This window comes from Aphanomyces astaci (assembly GCF_000520075.1).
Source record: "Aphanomyces astaci strain APO3 unplaced genomic scaffold supercont1.93, whole genome shotgun sequence".
Lineage (NCBI taxonomy): Eukaryota > Oomycota > Saprolegniomycetes > Saprolegniales > Verrucalvaceae > Aphanomyces > Aphanomyces astaci.
The window spans coordinates 73,572-85,415 of NW_009798356.1; the positions used below are offsets into that span (position 1 = coordinate 73,572).

Here is an 11,844-nt window from a genome sequence, read left to right on the forward strand (position 1 = left end):
TAGATGACAACGGACTCGTGATCGGCAAGTGGAAGTCCGACATCTTTGGATGCTTCAACGACCTTGTGCCCAACTGCTTGCTGGCCACGTTCTGTCCGTGTGTGTCTCTTGCTCAAACGTTGCACCGCATCGGCATGTACACGTTCAACACAGTGTTGATCGTGTTTGCCGGTATGTACCTGCTGTACCTGGTGTTTTACATCCTCCAATGCTCCGCGTCCTCGAGCATTTCCTTCAACAGCATGGGGTACCCCGTCGTGAGTGCCGCCGCGACCTTTTGGTGGTACATCGCCCTCGCCCTTCAGATCGCCGCCTTCGTCCTCTTCATGGTCATCCGCATGCGGGTGCGCAAGGCGTTCCAAATCCCCGGCACGCCCCTGGAAGACTGTGCGTGCTCGTTCTTCTGTTCGTGCTGCGTGCTAGCTCAAATGGCCTCCCACACCGAATCGTTTACCCCCAACCAATGCACGTTCAGCCCCAAGGATACGTTGCCAGGCTATGAATTTTAAGCTCTTGTTCAAACGCAGGGCCACCGTAACCAGGTTGACGACGTCGTTGCCAGTCCTTGAATATACTACTTCGTACATTTAGTTCAGTCATCCCCTTGACGTTTGCACACCTGAGACAATATAGTTTGCGCGGTGGAGACCCTCTTACAGTATTAGGGCATCTCCAAATCTCCACCGAATTCCAGTATATCTTAGGTACTTACGTGCAAGGGTTGAAAGTTAGAGCCACTCCATCACATTTTTGTAAATTGACACTATATACTACTGGACTCCAGTGTTTTGATTGTGTCTCGTCTCGCACCACAAAAACCCAAACACTAGCCAGTAAATCAGGATTGTTCGAATGTTCAGCTTATAGTAATACCTGGTGAGTGGACGGACACCTGTGTGCGTTCCATTAATTTCGACGATATAATAATGATTATCACCAAGAATGACACGCAACGATGCGCAACATGCAATATATGTACAAAGTTAACCTTATCACCAGGAATGGCATCAACTGTAGTGCCTCGTGAATGTAGAAAACGGTGATATACAGATATATGGGGCATCTACCAGCTCGATAGGAACCGCCTATTGACCCTTATAATTCGGCGGTCAATGGTGCGGGCCCTGTCGAGTTATAGACGATACCATGGGTCCTGCCACAATAGAAACAAGGCTATAGGCCCGCGAAGACATACCCACCGATTGCTGCATGACTCTCGCCAACGACTGGCGCACGGCACATACCGATCAAAAATATCAAAAACTATTTTTGAAGCTAAACAAATCCTTCTACCCCCAAGATCGGCCATGAACCTGCTCAGACGCGCAACCGGTCGCCTGCAGTCAATAGGGAGACTCAATATACTTCGAAGTAGGAATTATTTTGCACTTCAATTTCTATTCTGCTTTTCAAGTTTTGCTTTTCAACACGAAAAGCAAAAGCAACTTGAACCTGTAACAAGCCAATATTAGGGGGAGTCAATTTAGTTGTAGCGATTGACATGTAGCGATTGACAGCCAATCACGAAGCAGAATTTGCTGGTACTTGATGGCCTTGCCTTTCAGGACTAAGCAACAACGACAGGTTTGCACGCCACCACCAAAATAGTTAACTAGCTATAGTACCTTTTCCCAACATCAGAAAAAATAGATAACTTAACTATAACGGCATAATAGATATTCTATTCCAAACGACAGGATCAGAAAGCATGTTGTACTACAGCACGACTCCACCGGTCTATCAACGACGAAGCTCTTGTGCAAGTTTCGACGGATGGTTGAACTTTCGTTGTTCGTCGGCAGCCGCCGGACTTGAATGTGCTGGACCTTGGATTCTTTGCATCAATTCAGACTCTACAGTACAAGATGGTGACTCGTACTGTGACTCTGCAGGCTGTCATGCGCCAAGTGCTTAAACATCGTTGTGACAACCACTTCAAACTGCCCCATCTGCAGAAGGATGTGATGGGACGTGCTGGCACTTGTATGGTGAATCTGTCCTGCCCTGTGTCGCGGCCAACAGCCACCTCCAACTGTCGAGCCTATGAGCATTGCAGGGACAATTTTAACCAACAAAATACATTCATTTTCTCATCGTCCAATTATAGTGAAATGGTGACAGAAATATATAAATTGACAATTCGCAAGGTGAGCCACCTTGCTCCTTTTTAATATCCAATCAGAGTCCATCACACCTTGTTTCTTACACACGATTGGCTATAACACTGACAGAAGAGGTTACAATTTTGATCTTTGAATTTGGAAGAGCTTTGTGTGATGCTGTTCCAGAGAAATGTGCACTCCGACTATGTCCAATATGGTTCTTCCTTTACAGCTAACATTATGTTGTGCGCTCGGTTGGGTCGTAATGTCGTGGTGGCTCTGGTGGTCTTGTGCCGCCGCCCGCGCAAACACGTGATCACACCGGCAGGGAGGCGTACGGCACCGACACGGGCTGGATGGTGGAATGAGGGATGGCCAATTTCATTGGGTTAGTAGGCAAGTGGTGAAATGAGACTTGTTATAATCGACCGAGTCCTGAACACCACATCACATGATCTTGCTCTCATACACAGCCTACAAATATCTGAAGGCTCCTTAGTAGAATATATCGCAACAGGGCGTGATGAATCTACGCAGCGATTTTCGTGATTTCACCGCATCTGATTGGACATAATTGGACAATTTTGAATTCGCAAGGTGACCTGCGTTGCGAATTTCAAAAAGAGACAGACACATGAAAAATAAAATTCACCAATACAAAAAAAATCTCTTTAAAATATATATTAAATTTGAACTTCAAGTCCAGCCGAAGCCATCGTACAAGGTGCATTCATCGCCCAAGCAACGTCAACGGTACGAAGCAACAACACATCACGGACCATGAACTAACGACTGACGTTACATGTATGCGTATAGTGCACACAACACAACCAAAGGGGTCCATCACAGTGTTGACCATGACATGGCGTTCAAGGATGGCGCGAGGCAGGTACAGAATAAACATGAATATCATCGATTACTGATTACTAATGGTGTCATAAACTGTGTGATAGCTCATCTCCGTCGCCATCATGTTGGCGATGGGATTGTACAAGGTGCCACCGTGAAGGCCAGCTAAAAGGGCTGGCAGCGACCCGGACAACCACACATGGTACAGAAACAAGGGGTGGCTGTGGTGGAGAGTACTCTTCAACCATGCGTGGTGGTGAACCAACGACGCCAGTAGATATGGGACGGTCGAACGAAACGTAGCCGGATAAAACGATGAATATACAGGCAAGATTAACTCCTTCTGTGCTGGGCTGAGCGAGACCGATTGCCCAAAGTGTGGTGGAAGCGCTCCAAACTCGACATCGTTGACATTGAGTCCTAATATATTTATTATACTTCAAAAATGAAAACGAAAAATATATACTTAAGAGAAATACCAGTTGCAGCTCTGCCCTCAAATTGATCACCTCCAGATCCTTCAAATATGTATCGTCCTTGGACCCCACCGAGGCTCCAACAAGCTCGTAGCCAGACCATAACTGCTTGTGGGCCACCAGGACTGTTGGACAGTGCACTTGCGGACACCTTTATAAAACGAATATGTACCAATGTCCGAGATGGACAGTCCGAGGCCAGCAATGTCGTCGGCATTTGCTGCGCATGTCTTCGCCAGCCAAGCCGAAAACCGCTCCTTTGCATTGTAGCCAAACAGAAGCGTCGGGGACTCAGGCACTTGCGCTCCGCGAGTAAGCAACAAGACACCCAAACTAGATGACAAACATTTCAACAAATATATTATATATTTCATTCCAACCTTAAATTGGGGCAAATAGCAGGATGCGACGGATATGTATATACATGTCTGGGGTATGACATGCGCCCTTCTTGGTCGTTCTTCATAAGACCAAAGCTGATTCGGAGGGCGTCATGTAATAACCAAATAAATAATATATTGAAGGGTATAGTGCAACTTTTCCATGTAATCTGTTCGTATCTTATTGACGACGTTGACACAACCCGCGCCATCAAGTTCCAATACAGCAGCAGAAATGAATGCGCCGTGACGTACCAGGAGTAATCGTACTCCGTCGCAACAGCCACAGACGCCAAATAGGAATAACCTGTAATGTATATAAATATATATTCAAATATGTATAAAAAAATCAACATTTATAGAATACCTCCAAATGGCAGCGGTGATTTTTCCTCAGTTATTGGTGCCTCCCCACTCTCTTTCAGCTGCGCGAACTTGCGTCTGTAGTCGCTGACATACTCTAATTTCGTATATTAGTGAATATATTGAATATATTTCTACCTTTCATCATAGCATTCAATTCAGTGGAGACTGCAACCTTGGCCTCTCGGTGCAGGAACACAACTGCGCTTTTGACACGGTTAATCGTGGAAACCGAGTTGTACTTCCGGGGTACAAGCTCCATTCCATTCAAACTTCGTTTAACTGATGCATACGAAAACATCAACTTGCACAGGGCTGGTGTCACAGGAACGACTACGCCTTGTGTTGTGACGTACTGTGGATGCTCGACATGCAGCCATCGGACCATGCGGACTCGTACTGCGATCTGGTGTATTCAACACTCCGGAGAGCGATTACATCGTCCGCCGTCTCTATAGCATTGTTGGAGGGTGGTTGGCGTACGTTCGTTTTGACTCTGAATCCTTCCATGGTTTTTTAGTATGCTTTTAGTATTACTATGCCCTTAACTAGTACTATTGTTTCGTGAATGTTTCGTAAATCGATGGTATTTTTCTATACTTGAAGCTGATTACAAAATCCAGCATAAAGGAAAACCTATACTTCCGTTTTACGAAACAAAACTGTTTCGTGACACCATTGAAATTGTTTCGTATTTGTTTCGTATAATAGAAATAGTATAATATAATAGATCCTAAATAATCAGGATTAAAATCCGGCAACTTGATTGGGGTTCTCGTTTTAGGCGCATGCGCCTCTGACGCATTGTCCGGTTAAAATTTATCCGGCAACCATTCCTAATTTCGGGACTATTTGGGGAATTGCAAATGTAAAAACTAGGCAAAGCAGAATACCTCAATCGTGTGCCGGCGGGGATGAAGGATGCCATGCGTAAGCGGGATTACAACCGAGAGACACGGACATGCATGCTCTGTGGGCAGTCGAAAGTCAATTATCGCTAAGACAACATCATTGAGCACCTTATCAAGCACAGAAACGAAGCCCATTCCCAAGCCATTGAATGGGACGGTGCTAAAAACCCGCTGCTACCGCGTCAATAATTATAGGAGCGCGAGAATGTTAACTTGCCATGTTACATGACGAAAAGTCCGGGCCTTCCGAAATAACCACCAAACAGAGCGGTATCTTATTTCAGCATACAGTAGCTCATATAATGTGTTAGGTGATGGCGACGTCGATGGCGATGACGATTTCGATGCGCATTTGAAGCGACTGGTTAGTCTGCCGGTCTCCTGTCACTCCGAAATCATCATTCGAATGCTTGGAAGTCTATGCAAACAACGCGGTCTCTCTGCCACCAGTTCCCACTCAAGCCGAGTCAATTCAGTCCGCTGTTGCTACTGAAAGAGAAGTTTTGAAGCCAACAACGCGTGCCAAAAACGACAAAGTGACGAAGCTTTTGCGAAGCTTGGGTCATGTGTAGTACTGTAGTAGTTAGTATCTTGAGCTGAAATACTGACACCTCATTACTACTGTGTTTTGGCCTCAGAAAACATGGTCAAACTTTAATCAACCCATCGAGCATGCAACAAATAACTTCAGAAAACTTCAGCTACTTCAAAAAGACTTAAGACATCTTCAGAAAACTTCAGCAAACTTCAGAAAACTTTAATATATTTCAGAAAACACCGGAAAACTTCCGAAACTTCCGAAAATTTTAGAAAACTATAGAAAACTTCAGAAAACTTCAGAAAACTATTGAAAACTATTGAAAACTATAGAAAACTATGTAGAGTTTTGAAGGACTTTGCAACCATCTTTACAGTCAGTTCACTGCACGGGCTTTCAACAGCATCAATAAGCTCCTCGATGGTGCGAGTACACTTTTGATACTGCAGACTTTGAATAGTTCGAAACATCTGGCGTGACGCGTGGGTTATGTGCCGGATGGCGTTTTCAATTTCCTCATTCGATCGACTTTCTTGCGACCCCAGTAGCCTAGTGCTCCCTTATAGTTTATTCTTGCCAGAGTACAAATGAGAAAAATATTGTTCTTCAGAGGTTTCACCTAGAATTTTTGATGCGGCATCGGCGGTTCGGCAACCTTAACGAAGGGAGAGGCGGCCACGCACCCAGAGCTGCGAAATCGTTTGAGGGTGGCAGTGGAACAGCGTAGCAGTACTGGTATTGCACCACGAGGGAGCTCGCCGCCGCCAGAAAGTTCGAGTGGTCTTACATAGGCACAATGGCGGTCGGAAGCTCGGAGGTGCTTGTGGCCTTGTGTGGGCATTGGTAACGCCACATATCGTAAATGGTGCCAGGCTTCCAGCGTAGCCACCGTGTTGGAGGCCGTCGATCCAAGTTTACATATTCGCCATAAACAGTCGATATGTGTGGGGAGTGTTGGCTACCGCATTTTCTACTCGAGTACAAATGTTACGAATTTTCCTAATTCGTTCATCTGTTGTCGCTCACACTTTCACATTTTCGTAGACTTCTTGGGGACGCCACGAGCTATACCTGGGGAGCTTGAGGATACAATTGGCGTCCAAGGACGCTGTCGCTGAGGCCTCAGGATCTTCAATGTTTAGTCGGCGTAATGCATTTGTATACATTGGATGGCTTTGAAGATGCCATCGAGGATGCAGGTTGCGCGGGCACAACAGCGGTGCGTCAATACGACAAAATACTTGCATATTTTTTTAATGTTAGACTTCCATATTATAACTAGTCTGACCTGACAAACTCCAGCACAAGGAATCTTGCTGCTTTTGAAAGCAAAGCAATCACAAGTTGGGTGTCCACCGTCCTCGCAAAGGATGAGATGAATTAGTCACGCTATTGACTGCGAAGCGGCGTTGGTCAAATTACGTCGACAGCATATGGCGAGCAAACATTCTACAAGCGGAGTCGTTGCCGCATGCGGTTCAAGTTGCCGGGATGTGGTATGTGTCGGCTTTGCAGTTCCACGACGCGCCTTGATTTCTTGTCTCTGAAAAATGCCCCATACATGCTCGGCCAACTGGAGGAGATTAAAACGACGTAATTCTTTCTTCTTTAGCCCTACGCCACATTGAAATATTGCAACATTAGAACCTTGCCGTTTTCTTTGATGACAGAGTTCATGCTTTCGCCTCGTTGTGTCACCAGGCTGCTGCATGTAAAGACGTTGCCTGGACAAGTCAAAGCGAGTTTGGAACTCAACTTTGGACATCGTGGCATAAACAAGCGCGTAGCCCTCCGCCTTGAACGACTTCGCCACCGCACTAAGCCCTGTGCTACCTTTGAGGATTACATCCTCACAGTGCTTTGTGCACAAGATGTGAATCATGCCCAAATCCAGTGCAACCCCTAATAGTTTTATTAACCCCCACACACGACAACAAGAGTTAGGCGCACAAATATAGCAATTATTATATATTACCAGGATATGCACTGCCACCATCAGTCAGGAGGGTCGAGTTAGCTTCGTGTAACTACACAACTCGAGACCCAGTTTCACAGTCTACATGTAGTAATTCCTTAATATCCATCACCATACGTGTACCACATACCTCGGTGTTTTCTGACTCGTCGAGTCACACCACGCAGAGTACATTTTGCCCAAGGCAGTCGACAACAGTAAATGGCATCCACTTCAGGACGTACATACATCGACACATTGTGTGTCCCGTCGCACAGTACAAAAGTCGGAGTACGACGTTGCATACTTGATCATCCCAGGTTGCTATATTGAGAAAGAATTAGTAGAATATATACATGAAAAATAATCACATGAAAAATATATGATACGAGCTTGGCGACACTTTTTAACTGCAATGCTGACGTTAGATTGACGTGGAACATGACGCCGGTGGCTTTCATACCATAACCCATTTCAAAGAAGCGGCCCATGCTGTCCACTTCCGGACCAAGGTGTAGGACCCGGCCTCTGTCCTTTAACTGAGATTACAAACTGGGACAAAACATCCATTCTGGATACAATGCTACCATGATTTCCAGGACTTTGGAGACGGGAAAGTTGAATCCGCCCAGGCCGACAACACTGTTTTCGACAGGCTCCTATGCTTCTCCAGCGTCAACAGTTGCACGGCATGTCCAATTACATGCCCTCCTGTGATCCTGTGGTTATGTCCCAACCCTGAACGTAAATGCATAAATTAGATTACGGAATGTAAATTAATTGTGCAACGAAAGTGTATTGATTTGATTACAATACGGATATTTCATCACAGTTAATACAATTGATCAGAATAAATTTACAGTTAAGGTACACTACATTAGATGACAGTACTGTACATAGATTAGTTAAGGTACAATACATTAGATTACTGTACATAGATTAGAATATAATACATCATTAGATTGCAGTTACACTATATTTAGACGACTTACCTGGGTCAAAACAAAAGGTCACCACGGTTTAGGAACAACGTCGTTGTCACTTGTTGGGGGTGTGGACGTAGTGCCTCACCTCACTTGATGGATTCCGTCCAAGATGGGGTCGCGGAAGACACCAAATTCGTGGGGTCGTTGTTGGTGGCGTGCTTGGCGGGGCCCGTAATTGTGCAACAATGTGGTCACTTATTTTTGATGGTAAATAAGTAAATTGCTCGTTGTTAATTTTCAATTCGTGCTCCACCGTAGCCAAACGATGACCAATAGAAACGTGGGGTGGGATCCCGGATGAACGTAAGTTTGTTGTTGGTTTTGCATTTGACCAGTTTTAACGTCGACTTTCAACTTTGGTAGCAAACCAGAGGTCCAAATGGGGGCAAACGATAATGGATAGTTTTTGCTCAACGCTTTGCTAACCGAACGTGATGGTACGACAGGGATGTCGCCAAGAATGGCAGAATTTGTCCAAACTGACTGGGGTAAAGTGATTTGTACCTGGCCAGGGCAGCTTCCGATTGCTCATCACTCAGTCCAGTCGCCTTGAAATGTGGAGGTAGGCAGGAAAAATCAATGTCGTTCACGTTGTGCCCAAGTGGAATGACAGACGCTCAAAAAATATTTATTATGAGTCTTTGTGCACAACAGGTATTATTGAAAGTAGAATTATTTAATGCCGTACAAACCTGATGTTGCACGTCCAACAAAGTGGTGGCCCCTGAACACGCAAAGATGTATCGACCCTGGACGGTTTTAAGTGTCCTCCGGCTCGGAGCCACACTTCAACAGATTCTGGTCCTCCAGGGGTGTTCAACAGATCGCTGCCAACGCCCTTTTGAAACGAATGGGTTCCGATGTCTTTGATCAAAACACCGAAAGTGGACATTTCCACGAAGGGCTTTTGCTGCCAAAAAGCAATAAACATGGCAGCCTGTCAGTCATATACAACATCACGATGAATATGGCTGCCGTCAAATGCCATTGGTCTTTTTCCTTCACAAGTAGTCATGATCCCGCTGTCCTAACGTTGAGCAACGCTGTATTTTGAACATTTGCGCATGTTAAGTGCCATTCATTAGCTTGCCATGTTATGAGAAATCAACTTGACCTCTAGTAAGGCCATCCACAGGGTTGGTATGGCTTGAATATGTTAACTCGTCCTGGAAGGGTGCCGATAACCAAGTTGGGGCTTTCGTTTTAGGCGCATGCGCCTCTGGCGCATTGTCTGGTTAAAATTTATCCGGCAACAATCCTAATTTTGGGATCAAATGTAGGATTATCGAACGGACACATAGTTTTTATGGATATCATCGTCGAACTTAAACGGACAACACATCCGGATATCGTAGATTATACAGATGAATGGTTGAATGGTCAGCGCACACTTAAAAACAAGATGGACGAGACAAGCAGCAATGATCACCCCGAGGGAGATCACACACCTGCACTTAGCGGAATGCACGGTGCTGACGAATCCGACAACGAACCAATTACGGTTGGTATACCATCCCAGGCACCAGCATTCGGCGACTTGCTTGGTATCCATCAGAAATTCAATGACGCCAACGAGTTCGTAACTTGCGTGAAGGCGTGGGCACGTGTCCAAGGCTTCACACTGTTACGGACGGGAAATAACTTTTCGGAGAAAAAACCCCACCCTGTTCACGGTGGACGAGGTGCTATCATGTGGCGATCCACCCTTTACTGCACGCACAAGGATCAGGCTTGCAGTGGCCGGTCGACGTGCGAGTGGCATATCAAATTCAGTTAAGTACTTATGACAAGGCCAATTCGAACTATTCCATCACTTCCATAGGGAAGGGATTGATTGGATCGAGTTGGTTTTACAGACTAGGTTTAGTCCAAGCACGAGGAAAACACACCACTGGTTTCCTAGGGTTTGCGGTAGCAATGCCTTGGATCATCGCAATAACTGTGGAGTACCTACTTGTTTCGTCTTTGTTTTGTAAAACTTCACTCCGAAGGCGTCGTCTTCGAATAAGAAGTCGAAGCTACATTTACGTAAGCAATAAACGATAACATCACTACCTGATGGTTTCAGTTGATTGGGACCGACACATGAGGTTCCATGTCACAACAAGGAAGAGAGGGGTGAATCCTCCATCACATAGCAACATGTTATCGGCGCATAGTCGCTCAAACGTTGACTGTCGCTTGCCCGAGCCTTGCAGATTTACCAACTTTAGGTCTTGAGCAATTGTATTTCTCAGAGTCAAGGAAATAATGTAATACAGCTTTGTAATGCTAACAACATTTTGCAGTTAGACAGGTACCATATAATACCTCTTTCATGTCGTCGCCGAATTCAAGGGGTCAGCAAGGCTCGTCCCGGTATAAGCTCTAAAAGGCACTGCGATACCCGCTGAGGGTACCTGCATTGTTCAAAATTTGAAAACCTGTCAAATTTCACCCTCATACCACATACACTTTGACACACTATACAATCGCTGAAAAGGACAGGCAAAAACCCAATAAAAGCTTCAAGCATTACACATGCAAAACCCACTGGCTCTGATTCTCGACACCAGCAATACAACTACACCAACCATGCCCACGGAAACCCACCCAGCGAGCGACATCGACCGCGCCATTGCGTACGTAAAGATGGCTCGCTCCCGTTGGACGTATCGGGATACGTCTCAAAGAACGAGATTCTCGACATAATAATGGCCAATGCAGTTCTCCGCCAAGATGGAACACCGGCAGCATCCCGCACAGCCGCCCGCCTACTGCGCCGCAAGGAGCAACCAGTCCAACAAGTGTGGAAGGAATTCATCCAGCGCGGCACCACCACGACCAAGCCCCAAGCATCACGGGACATGTCCCACCGCACACGACTGCCGGTGACGTCCGACCTGATTCAAGAATTCGTCCGCCATCGTCGTCAAGACCGACAACGCACCGTCGCCAAGGACGTTGCCCACTTTTTGCGGTCTGAAAACCGCCTGGATTTCGATCCGGAATCGGAATCCTCCACGCAGCATGTCCGATGATAATATTCAGTATCGTGATGTGTATGTTTCTGAAATGTGTGATGTTTTATCGGGCGATGTCAACCGACGGCCTGTTATATATTTGGATGAGAGTTATATTCATCACCATTATAGCCGGCATGATGATTCATTATTTGATCCGAGTGATGACCTTGATGTTGAAGTGAAAGAAAAACACAAAGGTGAAGAGATTTTGTTTCATTGCTGCTATTCTAGACAGTGGTTGTATGGATAGCCGACTCTTATGCTTAGATATATTTCAAGG

The 11,844-nt window shown here is 45.7% G+C and overlaps 4 protein-coding genes across 7 annotated transcripts; 3 read left to right on the forward strand and 1 right to left on the reverse strand.

Moving 5' to 3' along the window:
- Positions 1 to 134: 134 nt before the first annotated feature.
- Positions 135 to 509, forward strand: H257_16848 (hypothetical protein; the record flags this gene model as incomplete). Its single annotated transcript, XM_009845429.1, has 1 exon — positions 135 to 509. One exon carries the CDS (start codon positions 135 to 137, stop codon positions 507 to 509), a length of 375 nt encoding a protein of 124 aa, XP_009843731.1.
- Positions 510 to 3,018: 2,509 nt separating this feature from the next.
- Positions 3,019 to 4,671, reverse strand: H257_16849 (hypothetical protein; the record flags this gene model as incomplete). 4 transcript variants are annotated; one of them, XM_009845431.1, is made up of 7 exons in its annotated part: positions 4,527 to 4,671; positions 4,309 to 4,474; positions 4,175 to 4,267; positions 4,063 to 4,114; positions 3,600 to 3,760; positions 3,431 to 3,532; positions 3,019 to 3,371 (listed from the first exon to the last, which is right to left on the reverse strand). In XM_009845431.1, exons 1-7 carry the CDS (start codon positions 4,548 to 4,550, stop codon positions 3,019 to 3,021), a joined length of 951 nt encoding a protein of 316 aa, XP_009843733.1. In that variant the 5' UTR covers positions 4,551 to 4,671. The 4 variants fall into 4 exon arrangements, with proteins under 4 accessions (XP_009843733.1, XP_009843735.1, XP_009843734.1 ...); XM_009845433.1 differs by having other exon boundaries at positions 3,808 to 4,114; XM_009845432.1 differs by having other exon boundaries at positions 4,309 to 4,671.
- A 3,981-nt stretch (positions 4,672 to 8,652) lies between these two features.
- On the forward strand, positions 8,653 to 10,336 carry H257_16850 (hypothetical protein; the record flags this gene model as incomplete). Its single annotated transcript, XM_009845434.1, has 2 exons — positions 8,653 to 8,730; positions 9,944 to 10,336. 2 exons carry the CDS (start codon positions 8,653 to 8,655, stop codon positions 10,334 to 10,336), a joined length of 471 nt encoding a protein of 156 aa, XP_009843736.1.
- Positions 10,337 to 11,252: 916 nt separating this feature from the next.
- On the forward strand, positions 11,253 to 11,579 carry H257_16851 (hypothetical protein; the record flags this gene model as incomplete). Its single annotated transcript, XM_009845435.1, has 1 exon — positions 11,253 to 11,579. The coding sequence occupies one exon, from the start codon at positions 11,253 to 11,255 to the stop codon at positions 11,577 to 11,579; it is 327 nt and encodes a 108-aa protein (XP_009843737.1).
- Between the last annotated feature and the right edge of the window lie 265 nt (positions 11,580 to 11,844).